The 26,717-nt window shown below is 63.0% G+C and overlaps 1 protein-coding gene across 1 annotated transcript in view; it reads left to right on the top strand.

The window, feature by feature from the left end:
• The first annotated feature begins 4,952 nt into the window (after window positions 1-4,952).
• Window positions 4,953-26,717, top strand: part of LOC121288933 (E3 ubiquitin-protein ligase COP1-like) — a 98,733-nt gene continuing 76,968 nt past the window's right edge. Inside the window, exon 1 of the mRNA XM_041207801.1 lies at window positions 4,953-5,229. Within this exon, the coding sequence (XP_041063735.1) occupies window positions 4,988-5,229 (242 nt within the window). The 5' untranslated portion in view covers window positions 4,953-4,987. The remainder of the gene's footprint in view (window positions 5,230-26,717) is intronic.

Genomic DNA, 26,717 nt, shown 5'->3' with positions numbered 1-26,717 from the left:
AAGGGCAAAGGGCACACCAACAAATAGGTGAATTCATGGAGGAGTGAGTATTTGTGAATTCAAAGAACACTGGGCATGTTATCAGGTAAAAGAGGAGGAGGCAACAGTGAATTCCTACTGCTTACCCTGACTGCTGCTCCATCCCATCTCTAAAGCTTCAAAATGACACTGGTCTCGACAAGAATTCTGTTCAAAGCACTACAAATGATTACTGTGGGCTTATTGGCTGTTAAGACATGTTTAAAATAACTGAGGTAGTGTTTAGCTGAAGGAATAGTTTACAAAGATGCTTAAATCTATGACATGCTCATAGAGCATAATAGGGGAAAGCAGGTCAGAGTTGGGGGTCACAGCCCAGCACATAAGTGCAAAAGATACGGCTGAAGCATCTGCGACCACCTTCAGCCAGGAGTGCCAAGTGGATGATCCATCTCAGCTCCTCCGGAGGTCCCCAACCTCAGTGTGATGGAATACTCCCCACTTTCCTGGATGAGTGCAGCTCCAAAAACACTTAAGAAGCTTGACACCATCCAGGACAAAGCTGCCCGCTTGATTGGCACCCCATCCACAAACATTCACTCTCTCCACCACCGACGCACAGTAGCAGCAGTGTCTACCATTTACAAGGTGCGCTGCAGAAATTCACCAAGGCTCCTTAGGCAGCACATTCCAAACCCACGACCACTACCATCTAGAAGGACAAGGGCAGCAGACACATGGTAACACTACCACCTGGAAGTTCCCCTCCAAGCCATTCACCATCCTGACTTGGAAATATATCGCCGTTCCTTCACTGTTGCCGGGTCAAAATCCTGGAAATCCCTCCCCAACAGCACTGTGGGTGTACCTACACCACATGGACTGCAGCAGTTCAAGAAGGCAGCTCACCACCACATTCTGAAGGGCAGCTTTGGATGGGAAGTAAATGCTGGTCTTACCAACAATGCCCAGATCCCATGACAAAATAAAAACAAATCCATTTCATAATGTCAGGGCCTCCTGAACTGTCTCCCTGGTAAATACTGAAGAAAAATATTTAATATTATCTACCATTTGTTGTTGCTGCCATTCATTTTATCCAGCCCATCCCTTTGTGCCCCTATTCAGTCCTGACTTCTTTTATTCTTATTTATTTTTTGATATGTCCATAAATGACTTGGATATTGAAAGACGAAGTAAAATTTCAAATCTTGCTTGTACTTCCAGACTTGAAGGTGTGGCAAAAAAATGAGAATGATAACAATCGATTGCAATAAGACGCAGGCCAGCAGAATGGGCTGTCAAGTGGTGGTTGGAATTGGATACTGTGAAGTGTGAGGTGATGTGTTTTGATAGAAGAGGTGGACTGCAGCAATATAGATTTAATGGCACAATTCTAGTGGGTGTGCAGGACAGAGGAACCTGGCGGTTCATGTGCACTGATTTTTGAGAGGACATATTGAGAAGGGTTAGTAAAGCAGATGGGATTGGGCTTCATAAAACAGGTATTGAGTACAAAAGCAGGGGAACTATGCTGAACTTTTATAAAGCTCTGGTTAGGCCCCAACTAGATTATTGTGTCCAGTTCTGGTCACCACACTTCAGGAAGGATGCGAGGGTCCTTGAGAGGGTACAAATGAGATTTATTGGAATGGATCCAGGGATGAGGGATTGTAGTTACAAGGTTAGGTTGGAGAAGCTGGGGTTGTTCTCCTTGGAGCAAAGGAGATTGAGGGGAGATTTGATAGACGGGTACGAGATTAAGACAGGTTTAGATAAGGTAGACAAAGAAAAGCTGTTCCCATGGGCTGATGGTACAAGGACTGGGGGACACAGATTTAAGGTTTTGAACAAGAGATACAGGGAGAATGTGAGGAAGAACCTGTTTACACAGCAAGTGGAACGAAGTGCTTCTGTCTTAAAAGGGGTGCTTGAACAGAGCGAGACAAGTGGTGTATGTACACAAAGCTATGTGCGGGGCAGGAAAAATTGAGAAGGATATTAAAAAGCATATGGCATCTTGGTTTTATGAATAAAGGTATATGGTATTATGTTCAGTTTTGATCACCACCCACATGATCTATCCTTGGCCTCCCTCCTATTTTTCATCTAATTCCCCCCCCCCCCCCCACCCCCAGTGGCTTCAGCTAAAAACACAATGCTAGGTCTAGAGGACTTATGCAAAAAGGCAAGGCAACTAACTCGCGTGAAAATACTGAAGTGGATGAGGGCTAAGACCAGTCAGTTCAAAAGAGGTCTGGCCCAGGTGGGTTGTAATCAAAGCTCAGCAGTAAATGAACAGTCCGGGCTTTGAAACAGGAGATGGCTCCAGTACAGAGTCGACACCAAAACATTGTATGCTTTCAAGAAGGAGTTAGATGTAGCTCTTGGGGCGAAAGGGATCAAAGGGTATGGGGAGAAAGCGGGAGCAGGCTATTGAGTTGGATGATCAGCCATGATCATAATGAATGGCGGAGCAGGCTCGAAGAGCCGAATGGCCTACTCCTGCTCCTAATTTCTATGTTTCTATGACAGATTCCCATGAGGAGAAAGGAAGGGTATCCAAAGCTGGAGATTAAATAGAAATAGAAAAAAAGAGGTTTATGATAAATATCAGGTATATAATTGAGTAGAGAAACAAGCTCAATACAAAAAGTTGGGAAGAGAACAGAGGAAGGGAAAAAGGACGGGAAGAGAGTGTATATGAGAATGGATCAGCAGGCTAATGTAAAAGGGAAAGCCAAAGTCTGTTCATAAACATAAATTGTAAAAGGATTGTCAAAGGATGAATGGGACCAATAGGGACAAAAAATATATTATTTGGAGGCAGAGGGTCTGGCTGAGGTACATGGAGTACTTTGCATTTGCCTTGACTAAACAGAATGCTGACCTTGTCTCAGTAAAGGAGGTTGCAATGATAGTGGATGGGATAAAAATACATAAACAGGAGGGACTGGCAGTGTTTAAAGTAGAAAAGTTAAATCGATCTGGATGGGGTGCATCCAAGGTTACTGAGGGAAGCAAGGGTGAAAATTGTCGAGGCTCAGGTCAAAATCTTCCAATCCTCCTCAGATAAGGGAGTGGTGACAGAGGACTGCAGGATTGCAAATCTTATGCCCCTGTTTACAAAATGGGAGAAGGATAAACAACATGCCTGTCAGTCAAACATTGGTGGTGGACAGACCTTTTAGAGACAATAATCAGGATCAAGTCAATTGGTGTTTCGTAGCAAGACTGTGGAGAGACAATATAAACTAAGTGGTACAATTTTAAAGGGGTTGCAGGAACAGAGCAACTTAGGATGGGTATTCACACAAATCTGAGAAGGCTGTTAGAAAAATATTTGGCGTTTTGTCTTGGATTCGGGCTTGCTTGGGGTTTCTTTAGGGTTTGCCTGTTACCCTAAGAATGTTACCACAGACTTTCATTCATTAAATTCACTAAGGGGGCCTCAATAGTCTGCACAAGGTTGTCCTTCTGCTTCCCTCCAGATCACAGTGACTGAATCATGTGACATTGCAGCATACATCAGTAGTTAGGTCAGTACCAGGTGTTCCTGATGTTAACCCTTGAATCATACAAATCTGGAAAGACCACTAATAAATAAAGGGATCCTTGTCTTTATTAATAAAGGAAGGGAGTTTAAAAAGATACAAAAAGGCGGCGGAAGCAGAGTCAATGAATATTTTGAGGGGTGAGTTAGAAAGATTCTTGATCGACAAGGGAGCCAAAGGTATTAGTGGTTGGCAGGAAAGTAAAGTTGAGGCCATGATCTTATTGAATGGTAGAGCAGACTCGTGGGGCTGAATGGCCGACTCCTACTCCTACTAGGTACATTAGTATTTGAAACACTGGTCGGCACACAGCTAGATTGCGTACAATTCTGGAACCACCTTTTAGGAAGGATATCAAGGCCTTGCAGAGGAGATTTTCCAGAGACTTCAGTGTGGATAAATTGGAGAAGCTGGATGGCTCTCCTTAGAACAGAGAATGTTAAAAGATGATTTTCATAATTATGAAGGATTTTAATGGAGTAATCAAATGGTCAGTAACCAGAGAAGACAGGTGAAGAAAAGAGCCACAGGTGACATGAGGAAAATGTTTCTCACTCAACGAGTTGGTGTGACCTGGAAAGCACTAACCGAAAGGACGGTCAAAGCAAATTCAATTGGGGACAAATAGAGAAAGGAAGCAGGGGAATGGGGAAAGAGAAGGGAAGGCGATTATTTGAATAGCTCCCTGAGAGAACCACAACATGGACTGAATGGACTCTGTAGTAGAAACTGGGGGAACATGGAGTTCTTAGCCCCACCTCCCAAACACACTGGCACCACCCCCAGACTCTCTGGCCCCGCCCCGCAGACACTGGCCCCACCCACCAGACACACTGGCACCGTCCCCAGACACACGGGCACCGCCCCCAGAGGTACTGCTCTGATCCCAGACACACTGCCCCCACCCCCTGTACACAATGGCCCCACCCACCAGAAACACTGGCATCGGCCAAGACACACTACCCCCACCCACCAGACACACTGCCCCCGACCCCAGACACACTAGCTCCGCCCCCTGGACACACAGGCCCCGCCCCTGGATATGTGGAAAAAAGTTCCGCCCCTGTCCTAGCTCCGCCCCCCGGCCCTAGCTGCGCCCCGGCCCTAACTCCGCCCCGGTCCTAGCCCCGCCGAGGCCATAAATCCGCCCCTGCCCTAACAGCGACCCAATCCTAGCTCCGACATTGCCCTAACTCCGCCTCAGTCCTAGCTCCGCCCCGGCCCTACCTCCGCCCTTGCACTAACTCCGCCCCAGCCCTAGCTCCGCCCTTGCACTAACTCCGCCCCAGGCCTGACACCGCCCCGGCCCTAGCTCCGCCCCGGCCCGACCACAGCCCCGGCCAAAGCTCAGCCCCAGTCCTAACTCCGCCCTTGCCCTAACTCCAACCCGCTCCCGGCTCCGCCCAGCCTGCAAGTCCCAGTATGCAACAGGTCGGAGCCGGCTCGTGGTGCGCATGCGCTGCGGCCTAGCCCAGCTGTCAGCCTGGCCGGGGATGATGGCGAGTAACCGGCAGAGCCCGAGCCCCCAGCCAGGACCCGGAGCCGTTACAGGAAGCGGAGCGGCAGCCGCCTCCTCCACTCCGGGTAGCAGCCGTGGCCCGGGCAGAGGTTCTGGATCTGGGGCAGCCGGAAGAAAACGGCCTCTTCTCAACGGCCTGGTCAACTCGTATGAAGATAAAAGCAGCGACTTTGTCTGGTGAGAGAGAGAGAGAGAGAGACACCAGGGGGGAGAGCGAGAAACAGAGAGAGAGACACCAAGGGGGAGAGCGAGAGAGAGAGAGACACCAAGGGGGTGAGCGAGAGAGAGACACCAGGGGGGAGAGCGAGAGAGAGAGACACCAGGGGGGAGAGCGAGAGAGAGAGACACCAGGGGGGAGAGCGAGAGAGAGACACCAGGGGGGAGAGCGAGAGAGAGACACCAGGGGGGAGAGCGAGAGAGAGAGAGACACCAGGGGGGAGAGCGAGAGAGAGAGAGAGACACCAGGGGGGAGAGCGAGAGAGAGAGAGACACCAGGGGGGAGAGCGAGCGAGAGAGAGACACCAGGGGGGAGAGCGAGAGAGAGAGAGACACCAGGGGGGAGAGCGAGAGAGAGAGAGAGACCCGGGGGGAGAGCGAGAGAGAGAGAGACACCGGGGGGAGAGAGAGAGAGAGACACCAGGGGGGAGAGCGAGAGAGAGACACCAGGGGGGAGAGCGAGAGAGAGAGAGACACCAGGGGGGAGAGCGAGAGAGAGAGAGAGACACACCAGGTGTGAGAGCGAGAGAGAGAGACACACCAGGGGTGAGAGCGAGAGTTAGAGACACACCAGGGGTGAGAGCGAGAGAGAGAGAGAGACACCAGGGGGAGAGCGAGAGAGAGAGAGAGACACCAGGGGGGAGAGCGAGAGAGAGAGAGAGACACCAGGGGGGAGAGCGAGAGAGAGAGAGAGACACCAGGGGGTGAGCGAGAGAGAGAGAGACACCAGGGGGGAGAGCGAGAGAGAGAGAGAGACACCAGGGGGGAGAGCGAGAGAGAGAGAGAGACACACCAGGGGGGAGAGCGAGAGAGAGAGAGAGACACCAGGGGGGAGAGCGAGAGCGAGAGAGAGAGAGAGACACCAGGGGGGAGAGCGAGAGAGAGAGAGAGAGACACCAGGGGGGAGAGCGAGAGAGAGAGAGAGAGAGAGACACCAGGGGGGAGAGCGAGCGAGAGAGAGAGAGAGAGACACCAGGGGGGAGAGCGAGAGAGAGAGAGAGACACCAGGGGGGAGAGCGAGAGAGAGAGAGAGACACCAGGGGGGAGAGCGAGAGAGAGAGAGAGACACCAGGGGGGAGAGCGAGAGAGAGACACCAGGGGGGAGAGCGAGAGAGAGAGAGAGACACCAGGGGGGAGAGCGAGAGAGAGAGAGAGACACCAGGGGGGAGAGCGAGAGAGAGACACCAGGGGGGAGAGCGAGAGAGAGACACCAGGGGGGAGAGCGAGAGAGAGACACCAGGGGGGAGAGCGAGAGGGAGACACCAGGGGGGAGAGCGAGAGGGAGACACCAGGGGGGAGAGCGAGAAGGAGACACCAGGAGGGAGAGCGAGAGGGAGACACCAGGGGGGAGAGCGAGAGAGAGACACCAGGGGGGAGAGCGAGCGAGAGAGAGAGACACCAGGGGGGAGAGCGAGCGAGAGAGAGAGACACCAGGGGGGAGAGCGAGCGAGAGAGAGACACCAGGGGGGAGAGCGAGCGAGAGAGAGAGACACCAGGGGGAGAGCGAGCGAGAGAGAGAGACACCAGGGGGGAGAGCGAGCGAGAGAGAGAGACACCAGGGGGGAGAGCGAGCGAGAGAGAAACTCCGGGGAGAGAGCGAGCGAGAGAGAGAGACTCCAGGGGGGAGAGCGAGCGAGAGAGAGAGACTCCAGGGGGGAGAGCGAGCGAGAGAGAGAGAGACTCCAGGGGGGAGAGCGAGCGAGAGAGAGTGAGACTCCGGGGGGAGAGCGAGCGAGAGAGAGTGAGACTCCGGGGGGAGAGCGAGCGAGAGAGAGAGCGACACCAGGGGGGAGAGCGAGCGAGAGAGAGAGAGACACCAGGGGGGAGAGCAAGAGAGAGAGACACTCCACGGGGGGAGAGCGAGAGAGAGAGTGACTCCAGGGGGGAGACCGAGAGAGAGAGAGACTCCAGGGAGGAGAGCGAGAGAGAGACTACAGGGGCGAGAGTGAGAGAGAGAGAGACACCAGGGGGGAGAGCGAGAGAGAGAGAGACACCAGGGGGGAGAGAGAGAGAGACACCAGGGGTGAGAGAGAGAGACACCAGGGGTGAGCAAGAGAGAGACACCAGGGGTGAGAGCGAGAGAGAGAGAGAGACACCAGGGGGGAGAGCGAGAGAGAGAGAGAGAGACTCCAGGGGGGAGAGCGAGAGAGAGAGAGAGACACCAGGGGGGAGAGCGAGAGAGAGACACCAGGGGGGAGAGCGAGAGAGAGAGAGACACCAGGGGGGAGAGCGAGAGAGAGACACCAGGGGGAGAGCGAGAGAGAGATACCAGGGGGGAGAGCGAGAGAGAGACACCAGGGGGGAGAGCGAGAGAGAGACAGCAGGGGGGAGAGCGAGAGGGACAGCAGGGGGGAGAGGGAGAGACAGCAGGGGTGAGAGGGAGAGACAGCAGGGGTGAGAGGGAGAGACAGCAGGGGGGAGAGCGAGAGAGAGACAGCAGGGGGGAGAGCGAGAGAGAGACACCAGGGGGGAGAGCGAGAGAGAGACACCAGGGGGGAGAGCGAGAGAGGGACACCAGGGGGGAGAGCGAGAGAGGGACACCAGGGGGGAGAGCGAGCGAGAGACACCAGGGGGGCGAGCACGCGCGAGAGAGAGAGAGAGACTCCAAGGGGGAGAGCGAGCGAGAGAGAGAGAGACTCCGGGGGGGAGAGCGAGAGATAGTGAGAGCGACACCAGGGGGGGAGCGAGCGAGAGCGAGACAGCGGGGGGAGAGCGAGCGAGAGAGAGACACCAGGGGGGAGAGCGAGCGAGAGAGAGACACCAGGGGGGAGAGCGAGCGAGAGAGAGACACCAGGGGGGAGAGGGAGAGAGACACCAGGGGTGAGCAAGAGAGAGACACCAGGGGTGAGCAAGAGAGAGACACCAGGGGTGAGCAAGAGAGAGACACCAGGGGTGAGCAAGAGAGAGACACCAGGGGGGAGAGCGAGAGAGAGACACCAGGGGGGAGAGCGGGAGAGAGACACCAGGGGGGAGAGCGGGAGAGAGACACCAGGGGGGAGAGCGGGAGAGAGACACCAGAGGGGAGAGCGGGAGAGAGACACCAGGGGGGAGAGCGAGAGGGAGACACCAGGGGGGAGAGCGAGAGGGAGACACCAGGAGGGAGAGCGAGAGGGAGACACCAGGAGGGAGAGCGAGAGGGAGACACCAGGGGGGAGAGCGAGAGAGAGACACCAGGGGGGAGAGCGAGCGAGAGAGAGAGACACCAGGGGGGAGAGCGAGCGAGAGAGAGAGACACCAGGGGGGAGAGCGAGCGAGAGAGAGAGACACCAGGGGGGAGAGCGAGCGAGAGAGAGAGACACCAGGGGGGAGAGCGAGCGAGAGAGAGAGACACCAGGGGGGAGAGCGAGCGAGAGAGAAACTCCGGGGAGAGAGCGAGCGAGAGAGAGAGACTCCAGGGGGGAGAGTGAGCGAGAGAGTGAGACTCCGGGGGGAGAGCGAGCGAGAGAGAGAGCGACACCAGGGGGGAGAGCGAGCGAGAGAGAGAGAGACACCAGGGGGAGAGCGAGAGAGAGAGACACTCCACGGGGGGAGAGCGAGAGAGAGAGTGACTCCAGGGGGAGACCGAGAGAGAGAGACTCCAGGGAGGAGAGCGAGAGAGAGACTACAGGGGCGAGAGTGAGAGAGAGAGAGACTACAGGGGCGAGAGTGAGAGAGAGAGAGACACCAGGGGGGAGAGCGAGAGAGAGAGAGACCCCAGGGGGGAGAGAGAGAGACACCAGGGGGGAGAGAGAGAGACACCAGGGGAGAGAGCGAGAGAGAGAGAGAGACACCAGGGGGAGAGCGAGAGAGAGAGAGAGAGACACCAGGGGGGAGAGCGAGAGAGAGAGAGAGACACCAGGGGGAGAGCGAGAGAGAGAGAGAGAGAGACACCAGGGGGGAGAGCGAGAGAGAGACACCAGGGGGGAGAGCGAGAGAGATACACCAGGGGGGAGAGCGAGAGAGAGACACCAGGGGGGAGAGCGAGAGAGAGAGAGACACCAGGGGGGAGAGCGAGAGAGAGACACCAGGGGGGAGAGCGAGAGAGAGACACCAGGGGGGAGAGCGAGAGAGAGACACCAGGGGGGAGAGCGAGAGAGAGACACCAGGGGGGAGAGCGAGAGAGAGACACCAGGGGGGAGAGCGAGAGAGAGACACCAGGGGGGAGAGCGAGAGAGAGACACCAGGGGGGAGAGCGAGAGAGAGAAAGCAGGGGGGAGAGCGAGAGAGAGACAGCAGGGGGGAGAGCGAGAGAGAGACAGCAGGGGGGAGAGCGAGAGAGAGACAGCAGGGGGGAGAGCGAGAGAGAGACAGCAGGGGGGAGAGCGAGAGGGAGACAGCGGGGGGGAGAGCGAGAGGGAGACAGCGGGGGGGAGAGCGAGAGGGAGACAGCGGGGGGGAGAGCGAGAGGGAGACAGCGGGGGGGAGAGCGAGAGGGAGACAGCGGGGGGGAGAGCGAGAGGGAGACAGCGGGGGTGAGAGCGAGAGGGAGACAGCGGGGGGGAGAGCGAGAGAGAGACACCAGTGGGGAGAGCGAGAGAGAGACACCAGGGGGGAGAGCGACAGAGGGACACCAGGGGGGAGAGCGAGAGAGGGACACCAGGGGGGAGAGCGAGAGAGAGACACCAGGGGGGAGAGCGAGAGTGAGAGACACACCAGGGGTGAGAGCGAGAGTGAGAGAGACACCAGGGGTGAGAGCGAGAGTGAGAGACACACCAGGGGTGAGAGCGGGAGAGAGACACCAGGGGGGAGAGCGGGAGAGAGACACCAGGGGGGAGAGCGGGAGAGAGACACCAGGGGGGAGAGCGGGAGAGAGTCACCAGGGGGGAGAGCGAGAGAGAGACACCAGAGGGGAGAGCGAGATAGAGACACCAGGGGGGAGAACGAGAGGGAGACACCAGGAGGGAGAGCGAGAGGGAGACACCAGGGGGGAGAGCGAGAGAGAGAGACACCAGGGGGGAGAGCGAGCGAGAGAGAGAGACACCAGGGGGGAGAGCGAGCGAGAGAGAGAGACACCGGGGGGAGAGCGAGCGAGAGAGAGAGACACCAGGGGGGAGAGCGAGCGAGAGAGAAACTCCGGGGACAGAGCGAGCGAGAGAGAGAGACTCCAGGGGGGAGAGCGAGCGAGAGAGAGCGACTCCAGGGGGGAGAGCGAGCGAGAGAGAGAGCGACACCAGGGGGGAGAGCGAGAGAGAGAGACACTCCACGGGGGGAGAGCGAGAGAGAGAGTGACTCCAGGGGGGAGACCGAGAGAGAGAGAGACTCCAGGGAGGAGAGCGAGAGAGAGACTACAGGGGCGAGAGTGAGAGAGAGAGAGACACTAGGGGGGAAAGTGAGAAAGAGAGAGAGACACCGGGGGGAGAGTGGGAGAGAGAGGGACTCCAGGGGGGAGAGAGAGAGACACAACGTGGGGAAGAGAGAGAGAGAGAGACACCAGGGGGGAGAGAGAGTGAGAGATAGAGACACCAGGGGGGAGAGCGAGCGAGAGGGAGACACCAGGGGGGAGAGCGAGCGAGAGGGAGACACCAGGGGGGAGAGCGAGCGAGAGGGAGACACCAGGGGGGAGAGCGAGCGAGAGGGAGACACCGGGGGGAGAGCGAGCGAGAGACACCAGGGGGGCGAGCACGCGCGAGAGAGAGAGAGAAACTCCAGGGGAGAGAGCGAGCGAGATAGAGACTCCAGGGGGGAGAGCGAGAGAGAGAGAGAGACTCCAAGGGGGAGAGCGAGCGAGAGAGAGAGAGAGACTCCGGGGGGAGAGCGAGAGATAGTGAGAGCGACACCAGGGGGGAGAGCGAGCGAGAGAGAGACAGCGGGGGGAGAGCGAGCGAGAGAGAGACACCAGGGGGGAGAGCGAGAGAGAGAGAGACAGCAGGGGGGAGAGCGAGCGAGTGAGAGACTGCAGGGGGGGAGAGCGAGCGAGTGAGAGACAGCAGGGGGGAGAGCGAGCGAGAGAGAGACACCAGGGGGGAGGGCGAGAGGGAGAGAGACACCAGAGGGGAGGGCGAGAGGGAGAGAGACTCCAAGGGGGTGAGGGCGAGAGGGAGAGATACTCCAAGGGTGTGAGGGAGTGAGACACCGGGGGGGGGAGGGCGAGAGAGAGAGAGACACCGGGGGGGAGGGCGAGAGAGAGACACCGGGGGGGAGGGCGAGAGAGAGAGAGACACCGGGGGGGAGGGCGAGAGAGAGAGAGACACCGGGGGGGAGAGCGAGAGAGAGACACCTGGGGGGAGAGCGAGAGAGAGAGAGACACACCGGGGGGGAGAGAGAGAGAGACACCAGGGGGGAGAGCGATAGAGAGAGAGAGAGACACCGGGGGGGAGAGCGAGAGAGAGACACCAGGGGGGAGAGCGAGCGAGAGAGAGACACCAGGAGGGAGAGCGAGCGAGAGAGAGACACCAGGGGGGAGAGCGAGCGAGAGAGAGACACCAGGGGGGAGAGCGAGCGAGAGAGAGACAGCAGGGGGGAGAGCGAGCGAGTGAGAGACAGCAGGGGGGGGAACGAGCGAGAGAGAGACAGCAGGGGAGGAGAGCGAGCGCGAGAGAGACAGCAGGGGGAGAGCGAGCGCGAGAGAGACAGCAGTGGGGAAAGCGAGCGAGAGAGAGACAGCAGGGGGGAGAGCGAGCGAGAGAGAGACAGCAGGGGGGAGAGCGAGCAAAAGAGAGACAGCAGGGGGGAGAGCGAGCGAGAGAGAGACAGCAGGGGGGAGAGCGAGCGAGAGAGAGACAGCAGGGGGGAGAGCGAGCGAGAGAGAGACAGCAGGGGGGAGAGTGAGCGAGAGAGAGACAGCAGGGGGGAGAGCGAGCGAGAGAGAGACAGCAGGGGGGAGAGCGAGCGAGAGAGAGACAGCAGGGGGGAGAGCGAGCGAGAGAGAGACAGCAGGGGGGAGAGCGAGCGAGAGAGAGACCCTCCGGGGGGGAGAGCGAGCGAGAGAGAGACCCTCCGGGGGGAGAGCGAGCGAGAGAGAGACCCTCCGGGGGGAGAGCGAGCGAGAGAGAGACACCAGGGGGGAGAGCGAGCGAGAGAGAGACACCAGGGGGGGAGAGCGAGCGAGAGAGAGACACCAGGGGGGAGAGCGAGCGAGAGAGAGACACCAGGGGGGGAGAGCGAGCGAGAGAGAGACAGCAGGGGGGAGAGCGAGCGCGAGAGAGACAGCAGGGGGGAGAGCGAGCGCGAGAGAGACAGCAGGGGGGAGAGCGAGCGAGAGAGAGACACCAGGGGGGAGAGCGAGCGAGAGAGAGACACCAGGGGGGAGAGCGAGCGAGAGAGAGACACCAGGGGGGAGAGCGAGCGAGAGAGAGACACCAGGGGGGAGAGCGAGCGAGAGAGAGACACCAGGGGGGAGAGCGAGCGAGAGAGAGAGACAGCAGGGGGGAGAGCGAGCGAGAGAAGACAGCAGGGGGGAGAGCGAGCGAGAGAGAGACAGCAGGGGGAGAGCGAGCGAGAGAGAGACAGCAGGGGGGAGAGCGAGCGAGAGAGAGACAGCAGGGGGGAGAGCGAGCGAGAGAGAGACAGCAGGGGGGAGAGCGAGCGAGAGAGAGACAGCAGGGGGGGAGAGCGAGCGAGAGAGAGACAGCAGGGGGGAGAGCGAGCGAGAGAGAGACAGCAGGGGGGAGAGCGAGCGAGAGAGAGACAGCAGGGGGAGAGCGAGCGAGAGAGAGACAGCAGGGGGAGAGCGAGCGAGAGAGAGACAGCAGGGGGGAGAGCGAGCGAGAGAGAGACAGCAGGGGGGAGAGCGAGCGAGTGAGAGACAGCAGGGGGGAGAGCGAGCGAGACAGAGACAGCAGGGGGAGAGCGAGCGAGACAGAGACAGCAGGGGGGGAGAGCGAGCGAGAGAGAGACAGCAGGGGGGAGAGCGAGCGAGAGAGAGACAGCAGGGGGGAGAGCGAGCGAGAGAGAGACAGCAGGGGGGAGAGCGAGCGAGAGAGAGACAGCAGGGGGGAGAGCGAGCGAGAGAGAGACAGCAGGGGGGAGAGCGAGCGAGAGAGAGACAGCAGGGGGGAGAGCGAGCGAGAGAGAGACAGCAGGGGGGAGAGCGAGCGAGAGAGAGACAGCAGGGGGGAGAGCGAGCGAGAGAGAGACAGCAGGGGGGAGAGCGAGCGAGAGAGAGACAGCAGGGGGGAGAGCGAGCGAGAGAGAGACAGCAGGGGGGAGAGCGAGCGAGAGAGAGACAGCAGGGGGGAGAGCGAGCGAGAGAGAGACAGCAGGGGGAGAGCGAGCGAGAGAGAGACAGCAGGGGGGAGAGCGAGCGAGAGAGAGACAGCAGGGGGGAGAGCGAGCGAGAGAGAGACAGCAGGGGGGAGAGCGAGCGAGAGAGAGACAGCAGGGGGGAGAGCGAGCGAGAGAGAGACAGCAGGGGGAGAGCGAGCGAGAGAGAGACAGCAGGGGGGAGAGCGAGCGAGAGAGAGACAGCAGGGGGGAGAGCGAGCGAGAGAGAGACAGCAGGGGGGAGAGCGAGCGAGAGAGAGACAGCAGGGGGGAGAGCGAGCGAGAGAGAGACAGCAGGGGGGAGAGCGAGCGAGAGAGAGACAGCAGGGGGGAGAGCGAGCGAGAGAGAGACAGCAGGGGGGAGAGCGAGCGAGAGAGAGACAGCAGGGGGGAGAGCGAGCGAGAGAGAGACAGCAGGGGGGAGAGCGAGCGAGAGAGAGACAGCAGGGGGGAGAGCGAGCGAGAGAGAGACAGCAGGGGGGAGAGCGAGCGAGAGAGAGACAGCAGGGGGGAGAGCGAGCGAGAGAGAGACAGCAGGGGGGAGAGCGAGCGAGAGAGAGACAGCAGGGGGGAGAGCGAGCGAGAGAGAGACAGCAGGGGGAGAGCGAGCGAGAGAGAGACAGCAGGGGGGGAGAGCGAGCGAGAGAGAGACAGCAGGGGGGGAGAGCGAGCGAGAGAGAGACAGCAGGGGGGAGAGCGAGCGAGAGAGAGACAGCAGGGGGGAGAGCGAGCGAGAGAGAGACAGCAGGGGGGAGAGCGAGCGAGAGAGAGACAGCAGGGGGAGAGCGAGCGAGAGAGAGACAGCAGGGGGGAGAGCGAGCGAGCGAGAGACAGCAGGGGGGGAGAGCGAGCGAGAGAGAGACAGCAGGGGGGAGAGCGAGCGAGAGAGAGACAGCAGGGGGGAGAGCGAGCGAGAGAGAGACAGCAGGGGGGAGAGCGAGCGAGAGAGAGACAGCAGGGGGGAGAGCGAGCGAGAGAGAGACAGCAGGGGGGAGAGCGAGCGAGAGAGAGACAGCAGGGGGGAGAGCGAGCGAGAGAGAGACAGCAGGGGGGAGAGCGAGCGAGAGAGAGACAGCAGGGGGGAGAGCGAGCGAGAGAGAGACAGCAGGGGGGAGAGCGAGCGAGAGAGAGACAGCAGGGGGGAGAGCGAGCGAGAGAGAGACAGCAGGGGGGAGAGCGAGCGAGAGAGAGACAGCAGGGGGGAGAGCGAGCGAGAGAGAGACAGCAGGGGGGAGAGCGAGCGAGAGAGAGACAGCAGGGGGGAGAGCGAGCGAGAGAGAGACAGCAGGGGGCAGAGCGAGCGAGAGAGAGACAGCAGGGGCAGAGCGAGCGAGAGAGAGACAGCAGGGGGGAGAGCGAGCGAGAGAGAGACAGCAGGGGGGAGAGCGAGCGAGAGAGAGACAGCAGGGGGGAGAGCGAGCGAGAGAGAGACAGCAGGGGGGGAGAGCGAGCGAGAGAGAGACAGCAGGGGGGGAGAGCGAGCGAGAGAGAGACGAGCAGGGGGGAGAGCGAGCGAGAGAGAGACAGCAGGGGGGAGAGCGAGCGAGAGAGAGACAGCAGGGGGGAGAGCGAGCGAGAGAGAGACAGCAGGGGGGAGAGCGAGCGAGAGAGAGACAGCAGGGGGGAGAGCGAGCGAGAGAGAGACAGCAGGGGGGAGAGCGAGCGAGAGAGAGACAGACGCCAGTGGGAGAACGAGAGAGAGAGAGAGAGAGAGCAGGGGGGAGAGCGAGCACGAGGGACACACCAGGTGTGAGAGCGAGAGAGACACTAGAGGGGAGAGCGAGAGAGACACTAGAGGGGAGAGCGAGAGAGACACCAGAGGGGAGAGCGAGAGAGACACCAGAGGGGAGAGCGAGAGAGACACCAGAGGGGAGAGCGAGAGAGACACCAGAGGGGAGAGCGAGAGAGTCACCAGAGGGGAGAGCGAGAGAGACACCAGAGGGGAGAGCGAGAGAGACACCAGAGGGGAGAGCGAGAGAGACACCAGAGGGGAGAGCGAGAGAGACACCAGGGGGGAGAGCGAGAGAGACACCAGGGGGGAGAGCGAGAGAGACATCAGGGGGGAGAGCGAGAGAGACATCAGGGGGGAGAGCGAGAGAGACATCAGGGGGGAGAGCGAGAGAGACATCAGGGGGGAGAGCGAGAGAGACATCAGGGGGGAGAGCGAGAGAGACACCAGGGGGGAGAGCGAGAGAGACACCAGGGGGCAGAGCGAGAGAGAGAGACCCGGGGGAGAGCGAGAGAGAGAGACCCGGGGGAGAGCGAGAGAGAGAGACCCGGGGGAGAGCGAGAGAGAGAGACCCGGGGGGAGAGCGAGAGAGAGAGACCCGGGGGGAGAGCGAGAGAGAGAGACCCGGGGGGAGAGCGAGAGAGAGAGACCCGGGGGGAGAGCGAGAGAGAGAGACCCGGGGGGAGAGCGAGAGAGAGAGACCCGGGGGGAGAGCGAGAGAGAGAGACCCGGGGGGAGAGCGAGAGAGAGAGACCCGGGGGGAGAGCGAGAGAGAGAGACCCGGGGGGAGAGCGAGAGAGAGAGACCCGGGGGGAGAGCGAGAGAGAGAGACCCGGGGGGAGAGCGAGAGAGAGAGACCCGGGGGGAGAGCGAGAGAGAGAGACCCGGGGGGAGAGCGAGAGAGAGAGACCCGGGGGGAGAGCGAGAGAGAGAGACCCGGGGGGAGAGCGAGAGAGAGAGACCCGGGGGGAGAGCGAGAGAGAGAGACCCGGGGGGAGAGCGAGAGAGAGAGACCCGGGGGGAGAGCGAGAGAGAGAGACCCGGGGGGAGAGCGAGAGAGAGAGACCCGGGGGGAGAGCGAGAGAGAGAGACCCGGGGGGAGAGCGAGAGAGAGAGACCCGGGGGGAGAGCGAGAGAGAGAGACCCGGGGGGAGAGCGAGAGAGAGAGACCCGGGGGGAGAGCGAGAGAGAGAGACCCGGGGGGAGAGCGAGAGAGAGAGACCCGGGGGGAGAGCGAGAGAGAGAGACCCGGGGGGAGAGCGAGAGAGAGAGACCCGGGGGGAGAGCGAGAGAGAGAGACCCGGGGGGAGAGCGAGAGAGAGAGACCCGGGGGGAGAGCGAGAGAGAGAGACCCGGGGGGAGAGCGAGAGAGAGAGACCCGGGGGGAGAGCGAGAGAGAGAGACCCGGGGGGAGAGCGAGAGAGAGAGACCCGGGGGGAGAGCGAGAGAGAGAGACCCGGGGGGAGAGCGAGAGAGAGAGACCCGGGGGGAGAGCGAGAGAGAGAGACCCGGGGGGAGAGCGAGAGAGAGAGACCCGGGGGGAGAGCGAGAGAGAGAGACCCGGGGGGAGAGCGAGAGAGAGAGACCCGGGGGGAGAGCGAGAGAGAGAGACCCGGGGGGAGAGCGAGAGAGAGAGACCCGGGGGGAGAGCGAGAGAGAGAGACCCGGGGGGAGAGCGAGAGAGAGAGACCCGGGGGGAGAGCGAGAGAGAGAGACCCGGGGGGAGAGCGAGAGAGAGAGACCCGGGGGGAGAGCGAGAGAGAGAGACCAGGGGGGAGAGCAAGCGAGAGAGAGACACACCAGGGGGGAGAGCGAGAGAGACACCAGGGGGGAGAGCGAGAGAGACACCGGGGGGGAGAGCGAGAGAGACACCGGGGGGGAGAGCGAGAGAGACACCAGGGGGGAGAGCGAGAGAGACACCAGGGGGCAGAGCGAGAGAGACACCAGGGGGGAGAGCGAGAGAGACACCAGGGGGGAGAGCGAGAGAGACACCAGGGGGGAGAGCGAGAGAGACACCAGGGGGGAGAGCGAGAGAGACACCAGGGGGGAGAGCGAGAGAGACACCAGGGGGGAGAGCGAGAGAGACACCAGGGGGGAGAGCGAGAGAGACACCAGGGGGGAGAGCGAGAGAGACACCAGGGGGGAGAGCGAGAGAGACACCAGGGGGGAGAGCGAGAGAGACACCAGGGGGGAGAGCGAGAGAGACACCAGGGGGGAGAGCGAGAGAGACACCAGGGGGGAGAGCGAGAGAGACACCAGGGGGGAGAGCGAGAGAGACACCAGGGGGGAGAGCGAGAGAGACACCAGGGGGGAGAGCGAGAGAGACACCAGGGGGGAGAGCGAGAGAGACACCAGGGGGGAGAGCGAGAGAGACACCAGGGGGGAGAGCGAGAGAGACACCAGGGGGGGAGAGCGAGAGAGACACCAGGGGGGAGAGCGAGAGAGACACCAGGGGGGGAGAGCGAGAGAGACACCAGGGGGGAGAGCGAGAGAGACACCAGGGGGAGAGCGAGAGAGACACCAGGGGGCAGAGCGAGAGAGACACCAGGGGGCAGAGCGAGAGAGACACCAGGGGGCAGAGCGAGAGAGACACCAGGGGGCAGAGCGAGAGAGACACCAGGGGGCAGAGCGAGAGAGACACCAGGGGGCAGAGCGAGAGAGACACCAGGGGGCAGAGCGAGAGAGACACCAGGGGGCAGAGCGAGAGAGAGGGAGAGACACCAGGGGGCAGAGCGAGAGAGAGGGAGAGACACCAGGGGGCAGAGCGAGAGAGAGGGAGAGACACCAGGGGGCAGAGCGAGAGAGAGGGAGAGACACCAGGGGGGAGAGCGAGAGAGAGGGAGAGACACCAGGGGGGAGAGCGAGAGAGAGGGAGAGACACCAGGGGGGAGAGCGAGAGAGAGGGAGAGACACCAGCGGGGAGAGCGAGAGAGAGGGAGAGACACCAGGGGGGAGAGCGAGAGAGAGGGAGAGACACCAGGGGGGAGAGCGAGAGAGAGGGAGAGACACCAGGGGGGAGAGCGAGAGAGAGGGAGAGACACCAGGGGGGAGAGCGAGAGAGAGGGAGAGACACCAGGGGGGAGAGCGAGAGAGAGGGAGAGACACCAGGGGGGAGAGCGAGAGAGAGGGAGAGACACCAGGGGGGAGAGCGAGAGAGAGGGAGAGACACCAGGGGGGAGAGCGAGAGAGAGGGAGAGACACCAGGGGGGAGAGCGAGAGAGAGGGAGAGACACCAGGGGGGAGAGCGAGAGAGAGGGAGAGACACCAGGGGGGAGAGCGAGAGAGAGGGAGAGTCACCAGGGGGGAGAGCGAGCGAGAGACACCAGGGGGGAGAGCGAGAGCGAGAGAGAGAGTCACCAGGGGGGAGAGCGAGAGCGAGAGAGAGAGACACCAGGGGGGAGAGCGAGAGCGAGAGAGAGAGACACCAGGGGGGAGAGCGAGAGAGAGAGAGACACCAGGGGGGAAAGCGAGAGAGAGAGACACCAGGGGGGAGAGCGAGAGCGAGAGCGAGAGACAACGGGGGGAGAGCGAGAGCGAGAGAGAGAGACACCAGGGGGGAGAGCGAGAGCGAGAGAGAGAGACACCAGGGGGGAGAGCGAGAGCGAGAGAGACACCAGGGGGGAGAGCGAGAGCGAGAGAGAGACCAGGGGGGAGAGCGAGAGCGAGAGAGAGAGACACCGGGGGGAGAGCGAGAGCGAGAGAGAGAGACCCGAGGGGAGAGCGAGAGAGAGAGACCCGAGGGGAGAGCGAGAGAGAGAGACCCGAGGGGAGAGCGAGAGAGAGAGACCCGAGGGGAGAGCGAGAGAGAGAGACCCGAGGGGAGAGCGAGAGAGAGAGACCCGAGGGGAGAGCGAGAGAGAGAGACCCGAGGGGAGAGCGAGAGAGAGAGACCCGGGGGGAGAGCGCGCGAGAGAGGCCCGGGGGGAGAGCGCGCGAGAGAGGCCCGGGGGGAGAGCGCGCGAGAGAGGCCCGGGGGGAGAGCGAGCGAGAGAGGCCCGGGGGGAGAGCGAGCGAGAGAGGCCCGGGGGGAGAGCGAGCGAGAGAGGCCCGGGGGGAGAGCGAGAGAGAGAGGCCAGGGGGCAGGGCCAGCGGGAGAGAGAGACCAGGGGGGAGGGCGAGCGGGAGAGAGAGACCAGGGGGGAGGGCGAGCGGGAGAGAGAGACCAGGGGGGAGGGCGAGCGTGAGAGAGACACCGGGGGGAGGGCGAGCGGGAGAGAGACACCAGGTGGGAGGGCGAGAGGGAGAGAGACACCAGGGGGGAGGGCGAGCGGGAGAGAGACACCAGGGGGGAGGGCGAGCGGGAGAGAGACACCAGGGGGGAGGGCGAGCGGGAGAGAGACACCAGGGGGGAGGGCGAGCGGGAGAGAGACACCAGGGGGGAGGGCGAGCGGGAGAGAGACACCAGGGGGGAGGGCGAGCGGGAGAGAGACACCAGGGGGGAGGGCGAGCGGGAGAGAGACACCAGGGGGGAGGGCGAGCGGGAGAGAGACACCAGGGGGGAGGGCGAGCGGGAGAGAGACACCAGGGGGGAGGGCGAGCGGGAGAGAGACACCAGGGGGGAGGGCGAGCGGGAGAGAGACACCAGGGGGGAGGGCGAGCGGGAGAGAGACACCAGGGGGGAGGGCGAGAGGGAGAGAGACACCAGGGGGGAGGGCGAGAGGGAGAGAGACACCAGGGGGGAGGGCGAGAGGGAGAGAGACACCAGGGGGGAGGGCGAGAGGGAGAGATACTCCAAGGGTGTGAGGGAGTGAGACACCGGGGGGGGGGAGGGCGAGAGAGAGAGAGACACCGGGGGGGAGGGCGAGAGAGAGACACCGGGGGGGAGGGCGAGAGAGAGAGAGACACCGGGGGGGTGGGCGAGAGAGAGAGAGACACCGGGGGGGAGGGCGAGAGAGAGACACCTGGGGGGAGAGCGAGAGAGAGAGAGACACACTGGGGGGGAGAGAGAGAGAGACACCAGGGGGGAGAGCGAGAGAGAGAGAGACACCGGGGGGGAGAGCGAGAGAGAGACACCAGGGGGGAGAGCGAGTGAGAGAGAGACAGCAGGGGGGAGAGCGAGCGAGAGAGAGACAGCAGGGGGGAGAGCGAGCGAGAGAGAGACAGCAGGGGGGAGAGCGAGCGAGAGAGAGACAGCAGGGGGGAGAGCGAGCGAGTGAGAGACAGCAGGGGGGAGAGCGAGCGAGAGAGAGACAGCAGGGGAGGAGAGCGAGCCCGAGAGAGACAGCAGGGGGAGAGCGAGCGCGAGAGAGACAGCAGTGGGGAAAGCGAGCGAGAGAGAGACAGCAGGGGGGAGAGCGAGCGAGAGAGAGACAGCAGGGGGGAGAGCGAGCGAAAGAGAGACAGCAGGGGGGAGAGCGAGCGAGAGAGAGACAGCAGGGGGGAGAGCGAGCGAGAGAGAGACAGCAGGGGGGAGAGCGAGCGAGAGAGAGACAGCAGGGGGGAGAGCGAGCGAGAGAGAGACAGCAGGGGGGAGAGCGAGCGAGAGAGAGACAGCAGGGGGGAGAGCGAGCGAGAGAGAGACAGCAGGGGGGAGAGCGAGCGAGAGAGAGACAGCAGGGGGGAGAGCGAGCGAGAGAGAGACAGCAGGGGGGAGAGCGAGCGAGAGAGAGACAGCAGGGGGGAGAGCGAGCGAGAGAGAGACAGCAGGGGGGAGAGCGAGCGAGAGAGAGACAGCAGGGGGGAGAGCGAGCGAGAGAGAGACAGCAGGGGGGAGAGCGAGCGAGAGAGAGACAGCAGGGGGGAGAGCGAGCGAGAGAGAGACAGCAGGGGGGAGAGCGAGCGAGAGAGAGACAGCAGGGGGGAGAGCGAGCGAGAGAGAGACAGCAGGGGGAGAGCGAGCGAGAGAGAGACAGCAGGGGGGAGAGCGAGCGAGAGAGAGACAGCAGGGGGGAGAGCGAGCGAGAGAGAGACAGCAGGGGGGAGAGCGAGCGAGAGAGAGACAGCAGGGGGGAGAGCGAGCGAGAGAGAGACAGCAGGGGGGAGAGCGAGCGAGAGAGAGACAGCAGGGGGGAGAGCGAGCGAGCGAGAGACAGCAGGGGGGAGAGCGAGCGAGAGAGAGACAGCAGGGGGGAGAGCGAGCGAGAGACACCAGGGGGGAGAGCGAGCGAGAGAGAGACAGCAGGGGGGAGAGCGAGCGAGAGAGAGACAGCAGGGGGGAGAGCGAGCGAGAGAGAGACAGCAGGGGGGAGAGCGAGCGAGAGAGAGACAGCAGGGGGGAGAGCGAGCGAGAGAGAGACAGCAGGGGGGAGAGCGAGCGAGAGAGAGACAGCAGGGGGGAGAGCGAGCGAGAGAGAGACAGCAGGGGGGAGAGCGAGCGAGCGAGAGACAGCAGGGGGGAGAGCGAGCGAGAGAGAGACAGCAGGGGGGAGAGCGAGCGAGAGAGAGACAGCAGGGTGGAGAGCGAGCGAGAGAGAGACAGCAGGGTGGAGAGCGAGCGAGAGAGAGACAGCAGGGGGGAGAGCGAGCGAGAGAGAGACACCAGGGGGGGAGAGCGAGCGAGAGAGAGACAGCAGGGGGGAGAGCGAGCGAGAGAGAGACAGCAGGGGGGAGAGCGAGCGAGAGAGAGACAGCAGGGGGGAGAGCGAGCGAGAGAGAGGCACCAGGGGGGAGAGCGAGCGAGAGAGAGGCACCAGGGGGGAGAGCGAGCGAGAGAGAGGCACCAGGGGGGAGAGCGAGCGAGCGAGAGACAGCAGGGGGGAGAGCGAGCGAGCGAGAGACAGCAGGGGGGAGAGCGAGCGAGAGACAGCAGGGGGGAGAGCGAGCGAGAGAGAGACAGCAGGGGGGAGAGCGAGCGAGAGAGAGACAGCAGGGGGGAGAGCGAGCGAGAGAGAGACAGCAGGGGGGAGAGCGAACGAGAGAGAGACACCAGGGGGGAGAGCGAGCGAGAGAGAGACAGCAGGGTGGAGAGCGAGCGAGAGCGAGAGCGAGAGAGAGAGAGAGTCTCCAGGGGCGAGAGAGAGGGACTCCAGGGGGGAGAGCGAAAGAGAGAGAGAGACTCCAGGGGCTAGAGCGAGAGAGAGAGACTCCAGGGGGGAGACCGAGCGAGAGAGAGAGAGAGAGACACCGGGGGGAGAGCGAGAGAGAGAGACTCCAGGGGGGAGACCGAGCGACAGAGAGTGAGAGAAATACCATGGGCAAGACCGAGCGAGAGAAAGGGAGACGCCAGGGGAGAGAGCGAGAGGGAGAGAGACACCATGGAGGAGATCGAGAGAGAGACAGACGCCAGTGGGAGAACGAGAGAGAGAGAGAGAGCAGGGGGGAGAGCGAGCGCGAGGGACACACCAGGTGTGAGAGCGAGAGAGACACTAGAGGGGAGAGCGAGAGAGACACCAGAGGGGAGAGTGAGAGAGACACCAGAGGGGAGAGCGAGAGAGACACCAGGGGGGAGAGCGAGAGAGACACCAGGGGGGAGAGCGAGAGAGACATCAGGGGGGAGAGCGAGAGAGACACCAGGGGGGAGAACGAGAGAGACACCAGGGGGGAGAACGAGAGGGACACCAGGGGGGAGAACGAGAGAGACTCCAGGGGGGAGAGCGAGAGAGACACCAGGGGGGAGAGCGAGAGAGACACCAGGGGGGAGAGCGAGAGAGACACCAGGGGGGAGAGCGAGAGAGACACCAGGGGGGAGAGCGAGAGAGACACCAGGGGGGAGAGCGAGAGAGACACCAGGGGGGAGAGCGAGAGAGACACCAGGGGGGAGAGCGAGAGAGACACCAGGGGGGAGAGCGAGAGAGACACCAGGGGGGAGAGCGAGAGAGACACCAGGGGGGAGAGCGAGAGAGACACCAGGGGGGAGAGCGAGAGAGACACCAGGGGGGAGAGCGAGAGAGAGAGACCCGGGGGGAGAGCGAGAGAGAGAGACCCGGGGGGAGAGCGAGAGAGAGAGACCCGGGGGGAGAGCGAGAGAGAGAGACCCGGGGGGAGAGCGAGAGAGAGAGACCCGGGGGGAGAGCGAGAGAGAGAGACCCGGGGGGAGAGCGAGAGAGAGAGACCCGGGGGGAGAGCGAGAGAGAGAGACCCGGGGGGAGAGCGAGAGAGAGAGACCCGGGGGGAGAGCGAGAGAGAGAGACCCGGGGGGAGAGCGAGAGAGAGAGACCCGGGGGGAGAGCGAGAGAGAGAGACCCGGGGGGAGAGCGAGAGAGAGAGACCCGGGGGGAGAGCGAGAGAGAGAGACCCGGGGGGAGAGCGAGAGAGAGAGACCCGGGGGGAGAGCGAGAGAGAGAGACCCGGGGGGAGAGCGAGAGAGAGAGACCCGGGGGGAGAGCGAGAGAGAGAGACCCGGGGGGAGAGCGAGAGAGAGAGACCCGGGGGGAGAGCGAGAGAGAGAGACCCGGGGGGAGAGCGAGAGAGAGAGACCCGGGGGGAGAGCGAGAGAGAGAGACCCGGGGGGAGAGCGAGAGAGAGAGACCCGGGGGGAGAGCGAGAGAGAGAGACCCGGGGGGAGAGCGAGAGAGAGAGACCCGGGGGGAGAGCGAGAGAGAGAGACCCGGGGGGAGAGCGAGAGAGAGAGACCCGGGGGGAGAGCGAGAGAGAGAGACCCGGGGGAGAGCGAGAGAGAGAGACCCGGGGGAGAGCGAGAGAGAGAGACCCGGGGGGAGAGCGAGAGAGAGAGACCCGGGGGGAGAGCGAGAGAGAGAGACCCGGGGGGGAGAGCGAGAGAGAGAGACCCGGGGGGAGAGCGAGAGAGAGAGACCCGGGGGGAGAGCGAGAGAGAGAGACCCGGGGGGAGAGCGAGAGAGAGAGACCCGGGGGGAGAGCGAGAGAGAGAGACCCGGGGGGAGAGCGAGAGAGAGAGACCCGGGGGGAGAGCGAGAGAGAGAGACCCGGGGGAGAGCGAGAGAGAGAGACCCGGGGGGAGAGCGAGAGAGAGAGACCCGGGGGGAGAGCGAGAGGGAGACCCTCCCGGGGGGAGAGCGAGAGAGAGAGACTCCGGGGGGAGAGCGAGAGAGAGAGACCCGGGGTGAGAGCGGGAGAGAGAAAGACCCCGGGTGGAGAGCGAGAGAGATAGACCCGGGGGGAGAGCGAGAGAGAGAGACCCGGGGGAGCGCGAGAGAGAGAGACCCGGTGGGAGAGCGAGAGAGAGAGACGCCCGGGGGGAGAGCGAGAGAAGAGAGACACCGGGGGGAGAGGAGAGAGAGACACTCCCGGGGGGAGAGCGAGAGAGAGACACCGGGGGGATAGCGGAAGAGCAACGGGGGGGAGAAGGGAGAGACAACCAGGGGGCAGAGCGAGAGAGAGGGAGAGACACCAGGAGGGAGAGCGATAGAGAGGGAAGAGACACCAGGGGAAGAGCGAGAGAGAGTGACAGACACCAGGGGGAGAGCGAGAGAGAGGGAGAGACACCAGGGGAGAGCGAGAGAGAGGGAGAGAACACCAGGGGGAGAGCGAGAGAGAGGGAGAGACACCAGGGGGAGAGGGCGAGAGAGAGGGAGAGACACCAGGGGGGAGAGGGAGAGTCACAAGGGGTGAGAGGGAGAGACACCAGGGGGGAGAGCGAGAGAGAGGGAGAGACACCAGGGGGGAGAGCGAGAGAGAGGGAGAGACACCAGGGGGGAGAGCGAGAGCGAGAGAGAGAGACACCGGGGGGAGAGCGAGAGCGAGAGAGAGAGACACCGGGGGGAGAGCGAGAGCGAGAGAGAGAGACACCGGGGGGAGAGCGAGAGCGGGAGAGAGAGACACCGGGGGGAGAGCGAGAGCGAGAGAGAGAGACACCAGGGGGGAGAGCGAGAGCGAGAGAGAGAGACACCAGTGGGGAGAGCGAGAGCGAGAGAGAGAGACACCAGGGGGGAGAGCGAGAGAGAGAGACACCAGGGGGGAGAGCGAGAGCGAGAGAGAGAGACACCAGGGGGGAGAGCGAGAGCGAGAGAGAGAGACACCGAGGGGAGAGCGAGAGCGCGAGAGAGAGGCCCGGGGGGAGAGCGCGAGAGAGAGGCCCGGGGGGAGAGCGCGAGAGAGAGGTCCGGGGGGAGAGCGCGAGAGAGAGGCCCGGGGGGAGAGCGCGAGAGAGAGGCCCGGGGGAGAGCGCGAGAGAGAGGCCCGGGGGGAGAGCGCGAGAGAGAGGCCCGGGGGGAGAGCGCGAGAGAGAGGCCCGGGGGGAGAGCGCGAGAGAGAGGCCCGGGGGGAGAGCGCGAGAGAGAGGCCGGGGGGAGAGCGCGAGGGAGAGGCCCGGGGGGGAGAGCGCGAGAGAGAGGCCCGGGGGAGAAGCGCGAGAGAGAGGCCCGGGGGGAGAGCGCGAGAGAGAGGCCCGGGGGGAGAGCGCGAGAGAGAGGCCCGGGGGGAGAGCGCGAGAGAGAGGCCCGGGGGGAGAGCGCGAGAGAGAGTCCCGGGGGGAGAGCGCGAGAGAGAGTCCCTGGGGGAGAGCGCGAGAGAGAGGCCCGGGGGGAGAGCGCGAGAGAGAGGCCCGGGGGGAGAGCGCGAGAGAGAGGCCCGGGGGGAGAGCGAGAGAGAGAGGCCCGGGGGGAGAGCGAGCGAGAGAGGCCCGGGGGGAGAGCGAGCGAGAGAGGCCCGGGGGGAGAGCGAGCGAGAGAGGCCCGGGGGGAGAGCGAGCGAGAGAGGCCCGGGGGGAGAGCGCGAGAGAGAGACCAGGGGGGAGGGCGAGCGGGAGAGAGACACCAGGGGGGAGGGCGAGCGGGAGAGAGACACCAGGGGGGAGGGCGAGCGGGAGAGAGACACCAGGGGGGAGGGCGAGAGGGAGAGAGACACCAGGGGGGAGGGCGAGCGGGAGAGAGACACCAGGGGGGAGGGCGAGCGGGAGAGAGACACCAGGGGGGAGGGCGAGCGGGAGAGAGACACCAGGGGGGAGGGCGAGCGGGAGAGAGACACCAGGGGGGAGGGCGAGAGGGAGAGAGACACCAGGGGGGAGGGCGAGAGGGAGAGAGACACCAGGGGGGAGGGCGAGAGGGAGAGAGACACCAGAGGGGAGGGCGAGAGGGAGAGAGACTGCAAGGGGGTGAGGGCGAGAGGGAGAGAGACTCCAAGGGTGTGAGGGAGAGAGACACCGGGGGGAGGGCGAGAGGGAGAGAGACACCGGGTTGAGGGCGAGAGGGAGAGAGACACCAGGGGGGAGGGCGAGAGGGAGAGAGACACCAGGGGGGAGGGCGAGAGGGAGAGAGACACCGGGGGGAGGGCGAGAGGGAGAGAGACACCAGGGGGGAGGGCGAGCGGAAGAGAGACACCAGGGGCGAGGGCGAGCGGAAGAGAGACACCAGGGGGGAGGGCGAGCGGAAGAGAGACACCAGGGGGGAGGGCGAGCGGGAGAGAGACACCAGGGGGGAGGGCGAGCGGGAGAGAGACACCAGGGGGGAGGGCGAGCGGGAGAGAGACACCAGGGGGGTGGGCGAGCGGGAGAGAGACACCAGGGGGGAGGGCGAGCGGGAGAGAGACACCAGGGGGGAGGGCGAGAGGGAGAGAGACACCAGGGGGGAGGGCGAGAGGGAGAGAGACACCAGAGGGGAGGGCGAGAGGGAGAGAGACTCCAAGGGGGTGAGGGCGAGAGGGAGAGAGACTCCAAGGGTGTGAGGGAGTGAGACACCGGGGGGGG

Source organism: Carcharodon carcharias, chromosome 16 (assembly GCF_017639515.1).
Source record: "Carcharodon carcharias isolate sCarCar2 chromosome 16, sCarCar2.pri, whole genome shotgun sequence".
Taxonomy (NCBI): domain Eukaryota; kingdom Metazoa; phylum Chordata; class Chondrichthyes; order Lamniformes; family Lamnidae; genus Carcharodon; species Carcharodon carcharias.
This window is presented reverse-complemented; position numbering and strand designations above follow the sequence as displayed.